The 20,112-nt window shown below is 32.5% G+C and overlaps 1 protein-coding gene across 2 annotated transcripts; it reads right to left on the bottom strand.

Moving 5' to 3' along the window:
* Positions 1-1,833: 1,833 nt before the first annotated feature.
* On the bottom strand, positions 1,834-20,106 carry slgA (sluggish A). 2 transcript variants are annotated; one of them, XM_008197934.3, is made up of 11 exons: positions 19,675-20,106; positions 10,357-10,565; positions 10,111-10,292; positions 9,812-9,832; positions 6,738-6,802; positions 6,508-6,686; positions 6,065-6,239; positions 5,773-6,015; positions 2,819-3,104; positions 2,555-2,762; positions 1,834-2,505 (listed from the first exon to the last, which is right to left on the bottom strand). In XM_008197934.3, exons 1-10 carry the CDS (start codon positions 19,951-19,953, stop codon positions 2,557-2,559), a joined length of 1,845 nt encoding a protein of 614 aa, XP_008196156.1. In that variant the 5' UTR covers positions 19,954-20,106; the 3' UTR covers positions 1,834-2,505; positions 2,555-2,556. The 2 variants fall into 2 exon arrangements, with proteins under 2 accessions (XP_008196156.1, XP_008196157.1); XM_008197935.3 differs by lacking the exon at positions 9,812-9,832.
* Between the last annotated feature and the right edge of the window lie 6 nt (positions 20,107-20,112).

Genomic DNA, 20,112 nt, shown 5'->3' with positions numbered 1-20,112 from the left:
AATCATTTTTCCATAACGACGGTGTAGATTTTAATTAGTTGTGTTGGGTAGAAATCGAACGATTTTTAGAAATTTAAAATTTTGTGAAAAAATGCCTTTTTGGTTTAAATTAATAACTAATTACATTATTGTTATCTAGCATTCATGTACAGGAACTAAAGCCAAAATAAAAAAAATATTTAAAACCCAATAACAATAAATAGGCGAAGGTCTAAAATTTTGACACATCGACTTAAATTATTTTTTACTCCGAAACCGAAGCCGATCCAAAAATTTTATAAATTACAAAAATTGATCAAAAAGAACGAAAATATGTCTTAAAATGAGTTAAGTTGTTGATTGGTGAGTACTTTACAAACAAGAAAAAACAAAAGCAAAAGTATGAAAACAGATGGTTTTGATGGAAAATTTCATTGAAATCGATTATTCCATTAAAAAGTTATTAAAAGAAATCGAAAATATTTTTTGAAATTTGGCGCCCTCTAACTATTAAACAGTGCAACTTGGTATAGAGGTAAGATGGGCTAAATCGCTCTATTATTTTGAGCTGAGGAATTTCTGGTGCGATTTTATTATTAGAATAGTTTTAGGTTCACTGTAGACTTAGGTATTATTAATTTTACTCCCCAACCCCTTAACAGTCTTTGTCCCCCTGTCCTGCAAAAGGCCTTGAATGACCTTTTTCAATGTGTAATAGGTGTGACGGTTGGTAGCCATGTCAGACATTTCCGTACTTCACCCGCAACTGTCGTAAAAAATCATTAAATTAATTATTTATCATCGTCATAACACGGTTTCCGTTTAATTAAATAATAAAATGAAAAAAAAACATCCTGTTTTTTCGAATTGATGGTATAAATAGGTGCAAATTGTGGGTTTGGTCATTAAAATGTTGCGTCTGGTGTCACTTTTGTGCCTCTTTCTGCTAGTGCAGGTGATTATTTGATTTGGTTGAGTCTAGGGAAGACTATAAGTTAGGAGACGAAACGAGATACAAAATCTCGGGATTTTCCGAACCCAAAAAAGTACGGTAGAGTAGAAATGAGGACGCTTCGAGCGTTATAAATTGTTTTAAATTAATTTAAATTTAACCAATTCACCAATTACTTGGAAAAAATGCAGAAATTTAGACTGACGACTAAAATTTTCTTGAGAAACGTGGAAAAAAAATTACTTAAAATTTGCGCTAAAAAGTTCTTGAAAATTAAATTTCCTTTTTTTGTAGAAAATTTAATTCTCTACAACTTTTTTCCTTACATTTTTATTGTATTTTAAACCGTATTTCCAGCGTTTTGGTAAATATGGGGCAGAGTGCAAATTGGTGAAATTTTTTTTACGATCAAATTTTGCATTATGTTTATGTCTTACTATATTTTTTTGCTTGCCTTGTGCTAATAGTTTTACGAATACATTTTTTTTAATTCATTGTTCTCAAACTTAGACGGTAATGCTCTGGCGACGGGGACGTTTTTTGTACGTCGTTTCGTATCCTAGCCTTTAAATATCCGTAGTTGAATCGCCGGTGATTGGGTTTTTAGGGTGAGAATTTGGATATGTTCGATCCGGCAGGTTTGCAAGCCTGTATGAAAAAACTGAGTGTTGGGGAAACTGAGTTGGCTAAGGCCTTGGAAGACAAGTCTAAAGACCCACCCGAGAAAATAATGTGTCTTTTTAAGTGTGCTTTGGAAGACAGTGGGTTTCTCCAAGATGGCGTTGTGGATAAAAGCAAATGGCCGATGCCTGAATGTGTGCAAGATGTCGTCAAAATCACGAATTGTAACGACATGGTCGCCCTTAAACACTGTTTCGATTAGGTTTGATGAAAAAACTGGATAAACACTTATAACTTTTATTAATCTTGTACTTATTGTCAGAACATTACGTTTAATAAGGACACAGAATTGACTCGTTCCTTATACCTACAACAAACATTTACAAAGAAAAATAACAGACAACCTTCTTACTTCAATTAAATTTATTCAATCACACCAACTAAACAGTTTAAAAAATACTCAAAGGCAGATTTTGACACTGAAAACAAGGAAAACTATCATCACAGGCTATAAAAATGATACAAATTTTTCAACAAACTAATAAATTACTAAGATTCACCGTCATTTATCTTCCACGCGACGCCTCCTTCCAAATAAAATTTTTGAAACGAATTACCACAAGCACGCCGACAAACACCCGATTTTTTTTGGTTAATTTTATTTTTTAAAACACACTGAACATCTGTACATAATTTCATAAATCTAACTAAATTTATTAATTACTAAGCGCTAAAAAACTCCGGATCTGTGTGAAACTTTCGCCCTCATCGAGCTTGTTACTCTTATACTATTGTCCTTAATAAAATCAGACTTTTGCTTATACCTACGGACGAAATCTCCCACACAGAGGCGACTTTTTATCCGGTGGACTGTCTTTTGAATTTTTTTGCAACTACTTATCTAACTCAGACCCCAGGGAGGCTCGATAAAAAAGTACTCCAATTCGTATCTCCTACAACCCCAAAAAACTAATCTCGGCCACGTTGGCAACCCTGACTTACATTTAAACCGGGGTGTAGTCTCCCTTCGGTGTGTACCACCATTGCCCGGTCGCCACACGTCTCAAAATCTCACTCCCTAGAAGCCTCTTCTCCTTCTTAATTTTCTTCAACACGCCCTTATTCTCGTGCGCCCTCCGCGACAAATAGGGCAAGACTTCGTTCACAGGCCCGTACGGGATGTACTTGTACGCAGAATACCCGGATTGGCCTTGAAAAAAACAAAATTAAACATGGCGTCTCTCGCCTACCGACTGCGCCAATTACCTAAAGGAAACGTGATATAATCACACATGGCCAACAATTGGCCGAAACAGATCACTTTATCTTCAGGTTCGATTCCGAATTCTTTCATTTTTTGAATGGCGAAACGTACGGTATCTTCGTTGTGCGATGCCACCATGATGGCGATCTTCTTTTCTTCGCCTAGATCTTTGAACGCTTTGATTCGTCGCAGACACTCGGTCAGGGTTTTGTGGTACATGTCGGACGTCGCCTCGAAATTGGGGTTGGTGGGGTCGGGGTAGCCCAAGGCGGCGGCGCGGGCCCTTTCCTACAAGTACAATTTTGAATTTCCCGCCAAATTTGGGTCAAAATTTGAAATGTAAATTCTAGTGTTTTGGCAAATTTACTCTTCAGAGACGATTATTAGGGAGTTTCTGTGCTAACTAATTATTAATTAATTAACTTTAGCCCCAAAAAATGGTTCTGTCAAAATATTTCACCAAATAAAAAAATGTCCAGGCAAGAAAAGAATGATTTTTATTTTATAATGATTTTAAATTTCAAACAGTTGGATAATATTTTAAGCAATTGTTAAGAAATCATTCAGATAATTTGAACGATGATGAAGTTTCAATTTATTATCTTGATGAAAATATTAAGAACATTGCCCAAAGTTTTTTAAATTATATAAGAAATATGATAACTAATTGGTTTTGTTTGAATTTACCCCCAAATCGTATAATAACTATAAACAAAAACAGTGTTGCCATTTTCCAAGACTTGAAATGTCTTTGAATTCGGAAATATTAATTTTATCAAAAAATGTGCGCACTTTCGAGACCTTTTATTGTTAATAATCAACAATTTATACCAATGAAACTATCAAGTCCAGTTTTCCCGCCAAATATTTCTTATTTTGAAGCGGCCTCTACCGGTATTTTCATGAGATATAAACCTAAAACAATGTTGCCACTTTTCAAGACTTGAAATAAGAATTGGAAAATATTTTGTGACAAATACCATCGTTTAATTTATTAATTAAAAAATTATGCCACTGAAACTGTGAAAGATTTTCTCGCTTTATCGCCAAATCGTTGGTTTTTTGTTTAGTGTTCTTTTTTATTATTCTGAAACGTCCTTTACAAGGAATTTGCATAAAAAATTTTGCCAAGTATGCAATAAATCATGTTCAAATTTACCGCCAAATGGTATAATATACTCGTACAAGGTGAGTCTGCTAAAAATACGACGACTTGAATTTTTAATTAAAGTAGGCTTTTATATTTTTTTAACTTACATTTTGAATTCTGAACGGTAATATTTAAATACAATACATTTTTTTACCCAGTTTGCACAAGTTTATCATCAAAAAGAAAAAAAAACGCAAAGCAACGCATGAAATTTATACTCTTGTTATAGTAATTTTTTAAAATAAACAAAACAAAAAAACAATTGCCTCTTACAAAATAATGCAAAAACAAAGAGAAAAGTTTTTTTAATTTTTTTACTTAATTTTTTCTTTTAATGAATCCTTTTTTATTTATTTTCTTAATTTTCTTGCATTTAGCAGCAAGATAAAAAAGTATACCATCAAAAACAGTAAATACAAATATCGGTTGCTATTTAAAAAAATTAAAAATGGCGTCATTTTTCAAAAATCATTGACGTCACGAATATGACTATGGTATCAAAATATAGCATTTACAAAAATAAAATCGACCTGTTCGGGGATTTTTTGAGAAATGACCCATAACAAAAATATTAATTTTATGTGTTACTTTAAACTCATCCAATATATTTTTACTGAGCATATGGTATGTGATTTTTTTCAGAAATTTTCAGCAATTCTTTATAATTAATTATTTAGTTATTATTATTAATTATTATTATTAATTATTTAGTTAATTAATAACTAAGTTGCTGTAAAAAAATTATTTCCCACATCATTCAAAAATATAAAACAAACGATGCTTAAATGTTGAATAAAACTAAAAATCATTGAAACTTCAATTAATAAATATTTATTATAAGTAAGGAAAGTAAAATAATTCTGAAACAATTCAAATAGAGAAAAAATAAAGTATGATTTAGTAGCAAACGCTAATTTCTGTGCGACTATTAGTTTTTGAAATATATTCGCTGTTTCAAAACTATAAAAATGCCAACTTTGCATTTTCTTTTAAAATTAGTTATAAATTATTCATGCACTTAAAAAAATTAATAGCTACTGTAATTTATAGTTTCAATCAAAGATTTAATCATTAATAACTATATTACAATTTTATTAACCTTATTTTAAAAAATAATTCTGTACAATGCTACGTTGGCGTTTTTATAATTTTGAAACAGCTAATATGTAGTAAAAAACTGAAAAATGTCAAAAAACAGTGTTGCTACTTTTTATGACTTAATATTTAAACTCGAAAGTATTTTTGTGTAAAATTTGTTATTAATAAAAAAATTATTTCAACTGTGATATCAATAAAACTGTCAAATTTGTTTCACGCCAATTTTTTTTAAATATATTTTCTGGAGGAGGGATTTTATACGCAATATCTTGATAACTAATGAGTTTTGTTAGAATTTTCCGTCAAATCGATATCACATTAAAAAACCACTTTAATTGATAGTATTATTTCCAAAACAAATATTTTTTCTCACAATTACACGTTTTATCTATTATTAATTTAATCAAGAATTTATAAACATTAAAACAGTCCAAACAATGTTTCTACCAAATCTATTTTTTGATCTAATTTCTTCTTTCGTTTTGGAGCGCCATCTACTGAAAGTTTATAGTTTATTTTCTCCAATTTCGAAAACGTTTTCATGGGCTAGTTTAATCCAGAGTTTTTAGAGAATATTGTTTTCCTGCCAATCGTTTTTTATTAAATCTCGTCAGCTTATTTTCATTTTTATGAAATAAATTTTGTCTTACGGAAAATACGGTTTTTGTCCCTGGTTTTGGCGCTTTTTTCTTAAATTATCCCCCCTACCTGTTCGAGATAAGCCCCTCGCACCAACTTAGCGCCGAAATAAAAGTTTTGTCTTTTCGCTTGTTCCATATCGGTGGTGACTTCATCGAAAGCGTTCCTCAAATAGCACTGATACGTATTGAAAACAATCGCTTTATCTTTATTATATTTTCGCATAAATTCGAGAGTGATACGAGTGATAGCCGGCTGGAAATAGGTTTGTTCCGCGTCCACCATAATCCTAACATCCATATCTTGGGCGGCCTGGAAACACACAATAACGCCATCTATCGGCCAAATTATTTCGCCCCACCTTAACGATGGTATTCATCCGCCGAATCATGTTCCGGAACATTTCTTCCTCTTTCGGCGATAATTGCGTGATAAGACGCGACATTCTTCCGGTGGTGAGATCCGGAACCCGGAACGTACTGCTCAATTCCTGATTTTCGTCGATGATGCCCGACCACGGGAACAAATGCAGGATACTGCGACCAACAACAACGTCTTATTTGAAATAACTGTCAACAATAGATGGCGCTGCTCTAAAACGGCCACTCCAACAAAGAAAAAAAAACAAAAACAAAACCGCCAACCATAAGCGACTAGCGAGTATTACGTTTGAAAGTGGAGGGGATGTAATACTCACTAGCCACGCCTCCGTACCGCCCTTAAAACACGACAGACCAATCAATGTAAAGCGCGTGTCGCGCCCCGATTGGTTCATGATGATGTAAATGAAATGAGAGGGCTCACCCTTTTTCGTCGGCCGTTATTTGCGACAGGAACTTTTTCACCGATTCTTGATCTTTCATTTTCGAAAGTTTACGTTCGAGATCTTGGATGGTCATGTGATGGGAGAGGACGTTGCCTTCGCCGCCCACGATTTCCGTCATGTATTTACGAGCTTTCATGATTACTTCCGATAATTGAAGCTAAAATTCATTGATTATTTGGTTTTTCGTCAAAAGAAATTTTCAACTGACCAATAGTTGAGGTCTGCCAAGGGCCGTTAATTTAATGGCGGTGATGCCAGTGCCGTATGTGGCACCTGTGAACAAAAAACGCGAGATTTTAACGTAGGGACGTTTGTTACGAGCGATTGGACAAAACCAGTTAGTGCTACCAACTCAAAATAAAAACCCAGAAAAATGTGCTACAGACCTACACAGTTGTTCACAGTTGTCGGATTAAATATTGCAACACACGTTAATTATTGTCAAAGTTTCGAAACGTGCCAGAAATTCAAGAGCCAAAAAAATGGAAACTAACAAAGTGCGACGTTCCTAGGACTATTGCACAGGGACGGAATGATTTTATTTTAAATTATGACTTTATAAAAACCAAAATGGATCAAATTTATTCAACCAAAAAAGGAGCAATTTTTGCGAAAATTTGTTAAACCCACTTTAAAATTGGACGTTTTTTGGAATTTAACAGAAATTGCTTGAAATTATGAAAATTACTTGTATATTTGTTGAATTTCTCAGGATTTAAATACTAGAATTTTTTTGGGTTTAGAACACATTTCAGGAATTGTAATCACGCGGAGATTACTTGAAAATCGTTTTTGTTATTATATACTTATTTTGTTGTTTTATGCGTTTATCAAGAAAATTTTCATGTATTTATTTTATTTTTGAATTGATATTTTATGTTAAATTACCGGAACTAATTTGAAGTAATAATAAATTGAAAACATGGTGGATAATGAAATCCCTGAAATTTTTGAGCAATTCTTTGGAACTGGAATTAGTTCCATACATGTAACTCAATTTTTTCGCAAAATTTTGTCTAAAATTATGCCAAAATCCGTCCAATTTGAACTAAAAACTTAGTTTTCCTTATACTTTTTAATTAAACTAATTATTTTCCTTTTTTTTTCATTTTGCGAACGCTTTATTCGAGCATAAACGCAATTATTTTACAAAATTTTGACAAAAAAGCCGAAAATTCACAGGTTCAAAAATTTGTTATTTTGCTATTTATACTTAAACCTGTATATCTTTTTATAAGTTATACATTGGAATTTTAAAAATGATGAATGGAAGTAGATCGAAGTGTCCTATTTTGACTGAAAAAGACAATTTTCACATTTGCTTCACCAAAATAATGGTACTTTTTCGCTTAAATAACAAATATAAAAAAAGTTTTTTCAAACGTTTATTTCAAAATGCACAAAAAAGTAAAAAATAATGTTTTTCAATAACAGGAGAATATTTTTTCTTACAGGTTAAAATTCTAAAGTTTATAAAAGCTTTAGAAGTTATAATACTACGATATTACAGGTTTACTTTGTTCAGTTAACTTCATGTGAAGAATAATCAAATGTACAATTTGGGTAAAAATTATATTATCATTAAATTTCTGATAAATCCAGAGGGGTTCTATAAATCGAAAACATCTTTAAAAAACTTTAAAACCCTATTGAACCCCTTTATGGGGTAATTAACTATATAAAATTACATTGTCACACAGATTACGCAAGTGTGTCAAATTTCAATTCATTTAGACAACAAGAACCCTCTCAAATTTGGCTCCAAAAATATGAAACAGACAGACAGAGAACAGTGCAAGTTAAAAAAAAAATAATAAAAGCTTTTAAAAATCAATTCGTTTGGGAAACATTCGCTTTATTTTGACCAAAAATAACCATTTTTGCATTTATTTCGCTTAAATATATTGGTTTTTACGTTTAGTGTTTTTTTTTTAATGATCAATGTAGGTAGGTAGTTTGAAGATAACGAAAGTCGCATTATTTTAACCAAAAGAACGATTTTTGCACTTGCTTCACTTAAATATATTGGTTTTACGTTTTTTTTCTTTCAAAAATTATCACATTAGTTTAAAAATAGCAAAACTCGCCATATTTTGGCCAAAAATAACAAATTTTTGCACTTGTTTCGCTTACATACATTGATTTTTGACACTTAAAAAAAGTAGCAAAAATTACTTATTTCGAAAAAAAATGTCGATATCCGCACTCATCTTGCTTATTATAAATACTGCAGCAATAAATCCACCTAAATTTCTTGTTTTTTTGACAAAACAAATTGTAACGTTTAAAAAATGATCAAATTGCTAACGATTTTTTTTATTGCTTTAATAAGAAATTTTAAAATTTTGATTTACTTATTTTACTTTTTGAAACGATATTTGAAAAAGTTTACTTTGCAATCCTTTTCTTATCCAGGATAACACACCAAGCTTGGATAATTTATTTATGAAGTAATTCAGTTAAATTACTTAGAATTACTGGAATTAATTCGAAATAATAGAGATTATCTGAAAACACTGGAATTATAGTCGGATAATAAAATCACTGAAATTGTTAGATAATTTTTTTGAAACTGGATTTAATAACACATTTTTTTAACTCGCACAATTTGCCCAAAAATCACCGAATTGGGCGGAAATATTGGCATACTTGCCCTTTTTTTGAACTAAAAACTTAGTTTTTCTTATAATTCCGATTATTCTACCTTATTTTTCTTATTTTTTTACTAATCATACTATTATTTTGCAAAATTTCGTCGAAAAAAACAGCCAAAAACTCACGAAAAGGTAAAAAATTTGTTAAATTAAAGCAATTTATCTTTTTATAAACTGAAAATCACGAATCCGTCCCTGTTATATGGTCGTCCCCAACGCCGCATCTAGTTAGCTGTGATATTTTATTTTATTAGTTGATGCGTTTTTGTTAGTTCATCAAAACCTACCTCCTTGATTGGTGGTAAAAAACTACTGACATGCAAATACACTCACCTTTTCCACAAAGGTCTGATCAAAGTGGCCATGACTTTCAAATTAAGTTGGTCACTTTGATTAAAGGGCAAAAATAAATTAAATAAACCGGGGATAAATTTAAAAAAAAAAATAATTTCCGATAACTGTGACCATACTGCGCCCCCCTACACCCCCACAAAAACCCATCTAAATACCCAAAATAATAATAGAAATATAATAATGTGGGCTTACGCAACAGCTCTAAGCTTTTTCCGCGCCCCCATTCTCTCCCTCTATCTCACATCATTTTTCGTAAAAAACGACTTTACTTTACCTGACGGATTCTTCTGAAAGTCTATGGAACAAAAACATGAGCGATTTTAATAAATCAGTTAGCACGAAAACGAGAAAAAAATTAAGTGTTTAGCTAGAAAAAAATTATTGGCCGATGAAAAACGAGGTGACCCCTCGAAACGTCAAATGCAATCGACAAGCCGAAAATAAAAGATGCCAAGGCCGAACACAATAATAGACACCTGTTCAGGTGCCATGCCAACAATTTTTTCCCAATCAAGCTTGGTTCCGACGTTTCAAGAGTGCACTTTTTCGCCGAAAAATTGGAAAAAAACTGACCCGCGACGGCCTCCAAGCACTTGATGAAGGTCTCCATGTTGCGTTCGCAGGTCGCTTCGTTCAAGTAGAAGTACGTGCGTGCTGATTGGACCTTATAACGTCGATCGGCGAATGTTTTATCCACGTGGTACTGTTTCAACGAACCCTGTTCGACCTGATCGCCGGCTTCGGGAACCGAAGCTCTGTGAAAGAAAATCATAATAATCGTGTGACGCACGACTCGCATACATCATTTTTTGCACTCACTCGACTTCGCGTTTTTCGGCCTCTTCTTGCGATAGGTCCTCTTCGACCGAGTAGTCGAGGATCGGCTTGACGCCGAACGATCGCAATCGCTCCAAAGTCGGTCGTATTTTGTATTGATCTTCGCCGGCAACGAAGTGCCCGTAGAACGTTGCTCGCATCAGCATTATAAACAGTCTTTCTCCTAGGATACCTTTACATAGTTTCATCAGCTGGAAGAGATACAGGAGTTAGGGAATTTTTGCGTTTTTGCGATGTGTAGGTGGAACAAGAAAGAGACTTGGTTGCGGAGTATTTCTGGGACGCGGTTTTAGAATAGAATTCGGTACGAGCGAGGCTTAATTTAGACGCGGTGTTACGACGATTGTGATAATTCCAACGTAATTCCATCAAGATTTATTTATTTACTTATCTTATGGCGACCCGAATTCGTACACAAGTATTGTTATCAAAAAAAATTAAAAAAAGTTATTATACACGGCACACAATTAAAATTATAGTTTAAAATACACTTGATATTGTTCAGAATGTATGGAACCAAGCGTTTTGCGCCTAAACTATGTTATTTCCGAAAAAAACAATTAGTACATCAAGTTCTTTAAAAAAGTGATAATTTTTCAAGATTTTTTTTTCAAAATTCCTTTTATTTTTCGAGTTATTCAAAGAAAAAACATTATGGCACTTCACTACGGCGATTTTTTTGATAAAATATTTTGGTCTAAAATCTAGTTCTGATGTAATAGTATTTTTTTAAACCAGGTTTTTTTTAATAAATTATTAAAGTTGGGTTCCAAGCTTAGTTATCATGGATGTTTTTATTCGAGTAATTTGATTCGTCAATTTTTTTGCAAATGTTATTGGGCCTTACTCTGAAACGAAACTGTTAAAATTTAAGGGCTGTTGATCGTTGCTATAGCAATAACAGTAAACAACCAATAAAATTGGTAGCTTTCAGATTATTCCTTGGTAGCGTTTCGGTACACTTTAAATTATTTTATAAATCTATCTCCAGATTCTTTTATAAGTTCTCTAATGTTCTTTTACAATTATTTTCTAAATCTACTCAAGATAATTTTATAAACACTTCTACATTTTTCTCTTCTAGATTTTATTTCCCGTCTTTTCAAAATTCTTTTATTGTTTGGTTTAGAATTATTTCCAAATTATTGTTTATCATTGATTTTTCTTAAGGTTCCTCTGATTTCTTAGATGTGATGTCTATACTTTTCTTTAGATTATTTTATCAATCCTTTTTAATTAGAATCGATTACAAATTCTTCTCTGAAATTACTGTGTAGACTGGAATCAAAATTCTTTTAAAAACACCTCTTCTACATTCTCTAAATTCTTCTTAGAGTTCCACTCGTCTTTACAAAATTTTTTCCTCTTTAGAAATCATTTAAAAAATCTTTATTTCTTCTATATGTCTCTTTACAATTATTTTCTAGATTTACTCAAGATTATTTTTTAAGCACTTCTATAAATTTTATTCATTTTCCAAATTCTTTTCTAGACTTTTCAAAAGTTTTTAGTTTGTCATGTTTTCTAGATTATTATTTAACATTGACGTTTTTTTAAGATCCTTTTCTTTCCTTTGAAAAGTTGTTTGTCGATCTGAAATCTAAGCTTATTTTATAAATCTATCGTGAGAACTCTTTAATTCTTCTCTAGATTCTTCTTTAGAAATATTTGATAGACTGGATTCAAAATTCCCTCAGAATACCTCTTCTACATCTCCACATTTTTTAATAACCCTACATTTTACGTCTTTTAAAAAATTTTCGTTTAGAACTTTTGTCAAATTATTATTTAGCATTATTCCTGTACCCATTTTAGAAATTATTTTATAAATCTATCTACAGATTTTTTTAAAAGTTCTTTTCTACATGTTTCTTTACAGGTCTTCTCAAGATTATTATAAAACATTTTTACGTTTTTTTCTATATTTTCCAAATTCTTTTGTAGATTTTATTGTGTCTTTTCAAAATTCTTTTATAGTTTAGAATTTTTTACAAATTATCATTTATCTTTTTTTTAATTCTTCTCTAATTTCTTTAAAAAGCAGCTTGTAGATCTAAAATCTAAACTTTTTTTAAATCGTTAAGAATCGTTTATAAATTCTTCTCTAGATTATCTAGAATTATTTTGTAGACTCGATTCTTTAAGACTCTTTTAGAAACTTGTTCTACATTCTATAATTTCTTTTTATATTTCCATTCTCCGTCTTTTTAAAACTTTAAAAAGTTGCAGAATGGGCCCCATTATCAAAAGGACACTTAGTAGAATTACACACTTAGACACTTAGTAGAATACTTATATTTCTTTATTCCAGGGACAGTTTTATTCCTAATAACATTATCTGCGATTTTGTTTTAGCCAACCTTCGTGTATTTCTAATATTAATATTGTTTTTTTTTTATTGGTAACAAAGCCTGCTTTGAATCCTAGATTATAAACATTATTTTAAAACACGTTGCCCACAGTAACTAGTTTAAAACACGTTACCATAGCAACCTGTTTTAAATTAAAATGTTCCAACAAAAAAAATTGCACTTATGTTCTCGGGTGTCTACGTATGCAACTCGCATACGCTCGTTGCATAACGACAGCCCTCGATTAAAACTATTTTGAGTGCAATTTCAGCACTTTTAAGTAGTTTTTGTAACTCTTATTTAAAATTTAAAATTGAAATTTCACCGAAATGTTCTGTAAACTGGTCCCTAATTTTTTGCTATTTATTTACATTCTATTCATAAAGTACAAAAGGAAGTCTTCAAACCAAGGCATAAAATTCACATTTTGTTATGGGTTTCCAAATGACAACGAAATTTTTTCCAGTTTTTGATGTTACATTCCTTTTTGATATTAAAGTTTAAAAAATAAACAAAACAAACAAAATAATAAATGACGTTATTACTAACTTACTCAGTTTTGAAAAGTTGTCAAAATCAGTACGATATAAATTTATGCAAAACGCAGAAATTAAAACAAATTACAAAAATAATTTACTATAACGAAGTCGATTTTTTTTGTAATATTTTGCTAAAAACTGCACAAATTGCCATGGTTACCATGGCAACGGCTTCAATATAATTTCAACAATTCGGTGTGGAACTGATAATTGTTTGAAAACAATTACCAATATTATAAATCGTCTGTTATTTTCTCTCTTTGTTCACCTCAAGGAATTTCGCATTAGAGCATCCTTGTTTAGCCACAAATCAGAATTCGTTTATTCCCCGTCGAAAGAGAAAATGCTCCATTTAACATACCAAAAATAGCACCTTGCTGATTCTAAAAATAAAACGATTCATCTCGACGCAAAAAAACCGTTCCTGTTTTCATAATTTTTCTTACGAAATATTATCATCTATTGTTGACACCTTAAAAATATTTATCTTTTTATTATTATTATACCTATGATCAACGTAACAATCGCTGGAAATTACCAAACAAAACGTTATCGCGTGACGTAACCACGAAAAATTCAAAACCATAGGCGTCGCACTTGACCGACCTTGAACGTTTTCGCCATCACCACGTGACTTTTTTACCCAAGTGAACGAAGACGACGATGACGACAATAATATATCATTAAATTACACTTTGAGCGAAATATGCAATTCTTTCTCGACCGGTTTCGAACCTCACGTGATGATGTGAAACCCACGTTCTAGAATACACGACATAATCGTAGTTACCGTTGGCGAAACTTTCAATTTTTTTTTTTTTTTTTGACAAGTATGTTATAAGAAGCGGTCGATATTATTAAGTCACGTGACGTCACGACGACGCCACTGATCGGGTCGTTACGACGGCGCCGATGCCTGGTACAGGAAACATTCCCAACGAAATGAATTTTAATCACAAGTACCAAATTTACGAATTACTGTTTTACGTTCGTGTTATTCTCTGGGCTTGAATTGACATCAATAAGCCCGAAATGTGTAATTAACTAATTGCACATTGGAGATCGAATCGAACTGATTGCGAAAAAATAACGTTTGAATCGAATGCGACATTAATTTGACACACGAGGCGTAACTGAGTGTGTTAATAAATTAGTCCCAGCTTTTGGTCGATGTTTTTTATTAAAAAAAACAAAAATAGTTTGTCAGACACGACTACGGAGGCCTATAGGTTAGGAGACGAAACGAGTTACAAAATCGCACGGAAAAATATAGTACGACAGAGTAAAAATGAGGGCGCTCTGAGCGTTCCAAGTCGTTGCTTGGAAAATATGCACTCTTAAAAGGTTGAGAAAAACTGACTACTAAAATTTTCAAAAGAAACTAACAAAAAAATATTTAAAATTTAAAATTTGCGCTTCGTCCTGTATTTTTCAAGACGCTGCGAATGTGGTTACAGATACTAAAAAAATGTTAAGGAGAAATTTGTAGAGAATTAAATTTTCTTTAGAAAAGTCCGGGAGACCATATCTTTATCATCAACGGTTTAGGCCCTAAAGACGTTCAAAGACGCTAAAGCGACGAATTCGTTTCGTTTTACCGGTGGTCAGGTAACAGAAAATTAATTTACACCTAAACTGTAGAAGATAGATATATGGTGTTGGGGACTCTTTTATAGGAAATTTAATTCTCTACAACTTTGTTCCCTACACTTTTTTTGTATCTTCAACCGTATTCCCAGCGTTTTGATAAATATGCAACGGTGCGCAAAGAATTATCAATTTGCGTTCCACCTTATATTTTTGCGAACGCTGCGAAAACGGTTGAAGATACAAAAAAAGTGTAAGGAACAAAGTTGTAGAGAATTAAATTTTCTACAAAAAAGTCCGCGATACCATATTTCTATCTTCAACGGTTTAGGTATAAATTAACTTAACAATACTTGACCACCGCCAAAAAGAAGCAAATCGGTCGCTTGAGCGTCTTTAAACAATTTTGGGGCCTAAATGGTTGAAGATGGAAATATGGTCTCGCGGACTTTTTTGTAGGAAATTTAATTCTCTACAACTTTTTTCCTAACATTTTTCTTGCATCTGTAACCGTATTCGCAGCGTTTTGTAAAATATGGGGCAGAGTGCAAATTGGTAAAAGTTTGAAATTTAGTTAATATAGTTTATGATAAAATTTTTGCATTATGTTTATGTCCTACTATTGAGAATTTAATGCTCTTTTGTTTGCGATGTGTTAAACGTTATAACAGCTTTGTTTGTTGCGCCCTCTGGTGGCATTAACGGAACTATCGAGGACGAGAACGTTTTATTTGTACGTCGTTTCACATCCTAGCCTTTAGATATCCGTAGACACGCCAAATAATCAAAAAAATAATACTTTCAGTCATTCGTTAATTAAAAATTGTATAAAATTGCGTTTCAATAAATAGGTTTTTAATACACAATGTTTAATGCAATTAGCGAGAAAATACGAAATCATATGAGCCACATTGTTATTATTATTGTTGGTGATAAGTGAAAAAATTAACTAATTGGAGCGAAAAACGCTAAACTTCGTACAAACACTTTACAATACTCTCTCTTGACTTTTGTGACGTGTACTCAGGTTATTAGCATAATTTTAAAATTCCGGTTTTTTCCCCCTCGAAATTTAGACAATGTCATCCAATAACCGGTACATTATGCAATTGCTGTCTTTACAAAAATAAGCTTATTATTAATAATTTGATAAAATAACATAATTATATGTTCCATCATCATCCACTTACAGGCGATATTGAAAAAAAAATTGAATATTTTTAGTCGAAATCCGGCCCTTGATCTTTGCAATGAATCACTTTCCTTCCTCCACGCTAAAAAATTCGTGCCAAAAATTTTATCTTTGTCGCGCCAGACTCCGTAATTCGCGGTTTAAAGTCCAGACGAAAACCAAATATTTGAAAGACCGTTTTTATCTCCAAAATAATAATAGAACAAATAACACACTCACACACACGTCACTCAAAGATCAGGAGGTGGGGCTTTACGTCAAAAGACGCCCATTCAAAAAAGAAAATTTCTGATAATAATTTATAACAGTATCACAAACAAATGATAATCGTTCGATTTCCGATTGGTCGCACTTATCATATCTCAATGAACCAATAGTAAGTTTTGATAACGCCCCCGAACCCAAAAAAATGAACATCGTTACAGTAATTGACGTAAATTAGGTGACAAGGGCCCCATCGACAAGTCGGCACGCGAAATTAAATCAAGTGGTCAGTGAGATTTCTCAAGGACGTGCAAAACAATTGAATACGAAAATTTTAAAATAATTGCAAAGTAATTACGCACGTCATGAATTCAAATTTGAGGCAAAGTAAAATGAATTAATAAATTTATTTAACTTATTTAGCAAAGTCAAGTGTACAGTTTTATGAGTTGTAACGTGGGATTAATGACGCGATAAAACCCTTGTAGTGTACACAAAAGTATTTACATAAAAACCACCGTGTGAATTGCAAAATTGTTACAAAAGTGACTCACACGCTTTAATTTATATAATTTTAATCAAATTAACAATTTCTAATATATTCTAAACAAAAAATCCAGACATAATAACACCTGATTGAACCTTGAATAAATACTTGCATTCATTTTAATTGAAACGTCATTCATTGAAACGAGCAATTTCTCGTATTACACTACGTTTAAATTCAGAAATACGTCACCGAAACGGTGACCTAATAAACAATCAACGAGCTGTGAATTTGAGATGAAAAGAATTCGTTTGTTTCAAGACACGCTAACTAAATCTTTAACACAAAAAACAAGCGAATGTGGGTCACAAGACGTCACATTTTTTGGGCTATTAAACGAACATTCGAATGAAAGAAAAATTACTATTAGGGTTGGTTTAAAGAACATTTTAATTGCAGTTAAAATTTAATTCGAGATTAACTTGACATTTGTCGTTGCATTTTAATCGGCAACTTAATTCAAATTAGTTTAATCTTGAATTAAATTTTAATTTCGCTTTCTGTAAACCGGTTTACAGAAAGCTTTGTTAACAAAGCGAATGGACCAATCACATTTGTTCAGTTTGGTCATGTGATCATTTAATCACACATTTAGTTGCGAATCAAATTAATTTTAATTCGGTATTAAAAGTTAACAACGCGAATAGACTTGGTTCAATTTGATCACGTGATCAGTTAATTACGCATTTAATTGCGGATTAAATTAATGACAGTCCTTAGTATAGAAACCTAATTTGTACAGATGTTCCAATCGTATGAAAAAATATATCGTAACTTTGTGATGGCCTTAGCAATAATAAACAGGGTAATAAGTATATTTTTTATCGCAAAAACCAAAGAAATCAGTGTTTGCCGTTAAATACTTTCTATATTCTCTGCCCATATGAATTTTTCAGTCTAAAATTCCTTACAAGTCATTGTAAATCAAATGATGATCAAATGTTTTGTTTAAAAACACGTAAAATAATTTTGCTATCTCATAAAATAATTAATTAAATAAGAGTCAAAAATTCAGACACACATTATATTGGGACGTATTTTGCTGCATTATACAGGATTATTCACATGACCAAGGAAAAAGTGCTGCACAAAATTCAGATTACTAACTGGATTCCTGTTATGATTTCATAATTAATTATTATCTACTTAAATTTATAATTTGATTCTCAAATTTAGAATCTCGACGTATGCTGTGTAAAGTAGAACAATTTTGGAGTCTTAAGTGAATAACCCTGAATTAGCACAAAACTTCACTTAGAATCCTAAGTGAATCCTAATCCTAATTTAAATCATAAAATTTCGATGAATTACTTAATATCTTCATATTTTTAATGTAATTTATGTTAATATTTTTAATTAGTGAAGATTTATTTTAGAGCATCGTAAAAAAATTATGAAAAATTCCACATCTTAAAAAAAATGTAACAGCAAATATGCTGATTTTTGGATTATTAGCTTTTGAAATACCTATAGCAAAAAAAAATTGGCGTTCAAACATCAATTTCCGGTTATTATATTTTTCTACTAAACATTCTATTATTGCACTTTGCATATTGTGGATGTCACTGAATTTTTTTCATTCAATTTTTCAACCTGCTAAAACTTAGAAACTATCAAGGTGGGAATAACTATCCTGTAAGGTAATGGTTTCATTTATTAATAACATCCAACTGGAAAGAAAAAATCAATTCCAATTTTTTCGTTTTAATACTGGGTTAAATATAATAATAATAGATATTAATAATACGAGTGCGAACACACAAGTTCGAGGGCTGTCATTATGCAACGAGCGTATGCGAGTTGCATAGACACCCAAGTACTTTAAGCGCATGAGTGTTTTTCAAAATTATTTTTTTGAAACATTTTAATTTCAAACACGTTGCTATGGGCAACCTGTTTTAAAATAGTATTTATGATCTAGGATGCAGATATTTAAAAGAAGGCTTAAAATGTTACCTACAAAAAAAAATAATAGTAAAATTATTTATAATAATAATTAAAATTAGTAAAATAAAAATAATAGTTAATTTTTTCACTTAGATTTGACAATCGGGGCAGATTATGCAGTCGTTGAAATTTTAACCTTTAGAATAATGATTTACCATTAAATTAAATATGCTACGTAAAAATTTATACCAACCTTAATTAAAAAAAAAATACTATTTAGCTGTTAATGGTAATGCCAACCTGACGGTTCTTTGACACTTTTAATTATAAAAAAAAACATTTTTTTTTTCTCAAATTTCTTAAATTATAGATAGTGTTAATTTTTCGCTTTTTGCGTAAGCAGAAACATTTGGTTTTACCGTTTGAATTCAAGGTTACAATAAATAAGAATTAAAAGAGTTATCAGTAAAATAAAAATCTGTACTAAAACAAGCAAGAAAAATTAAGTTAATTGCACGAAAAATAACGACCACACCGTAGTGATTACGTTTTAATAACAAATTCATTGAAAAACCTCGACCAATCAGACACTGTCAAGGCCCCCTTTTCATACGAATTGTGCACAGCCCCCCCTGATCAATATTTTTATGAATCGCACGGTGTACTAGGTTGGTATTGGTTAAAAAACTGGTTGAATGTCGGTCATCAAACGTGTTATTTTACCGTAATTTTTCTTTTGGTTAATTGCAATTGCAACCGTCACGTCTCGAAGAACCGTCCCGAAAAATCGATAATCGCGTCCAGTGTTGCCAACCTCCCCCCACAAAAATCACCCTATAGCCGATACCCGGCCGGAGTTTGGCAAATTTCCCGAAATTCGCGTTGGATTTGGGGTCCGGCACGTGCCAAACCTCTCTCTCGTCACCTCTTGGCAAATCGTCCGCGTTCTCGTTACGTAAAAATCGCCATTTTGGCCATCGATCGCCCCCAGACCTGCATGTTGTTCTCGACGAGGGTCTCGAAGCTGCAGAGCGTGTAGACGATGTAGGCGCGCATCAGCTCCCAGTTGGTCTTGCTCTTGAAGGCGGCCTTGGCGTCCTCGAAGGTGATGTCGAGGGGGTCGCGCCGCTTGCCGGCGACGGGGGCGGCGGCGGCGTCCTGCACCACGGCGGCCGTCGACTTGGCGGCGGCGAGACGGAGGCGGGAGAGCTCCACCAGCAGGCCGTACGACCTGGACGCGCTGCTCCGGGACAGCGAACGCAGAAAAGCCATCACACGACCGGATCTCAAACACCTTCACTGGTTCACAAGCGACTGAATGCGACGTCGGGATTCGTCGGCGGGGAGTGCGCGACTGGGACGCGCAGGACCACCGGAAGGGGAATAACGCGCTTCCGGAAGGGATTTACACGCGAAATTTGATACGGATGA

This window comes from Tribolium castaneum, chromosome 8, assembly GCF_031307605.1.
Source record: "Tribolium castaneum strain GA2 chromosome 8, icTriCast1.1, whole genome shotgun sequence".
Lineage (NCBI taxonomy): Eukaryota > Metazoa > Arthropoda > Insecta > Coleoptera > Tenebrionidae > Tribolium > Tribolium castaneum.
The sequence above is the reverse complement of the archived record's forward strand: the minus strand, read 5'-3'. Positions and strand labels throughout refer to the sequence as shown.

Coding starts and splice junctions, on each gene's coding strand:
- slgA (XM_008197934.3), bottom strand. CDS start 19,953: ATGGCTTTTCTGCGTTCGCTGTCCCGGAGCAGCGCGTCCAGGTCGTAC. Junction 10,293..10,356: donor GCCGAAAAACGCGAAGTCGA/GTGAGTGCAAAA, acceptor TTTCTTTCACAG/AGCTTCGGTTCCCGAAGCCG. Junction 2,763..2,818: donor TTATATCACGTTTCCTTTAG/GTAATTGGCGCA, acceptor GTTTTTTTCAAG/GCCAATCCGGGTATTCTGCG.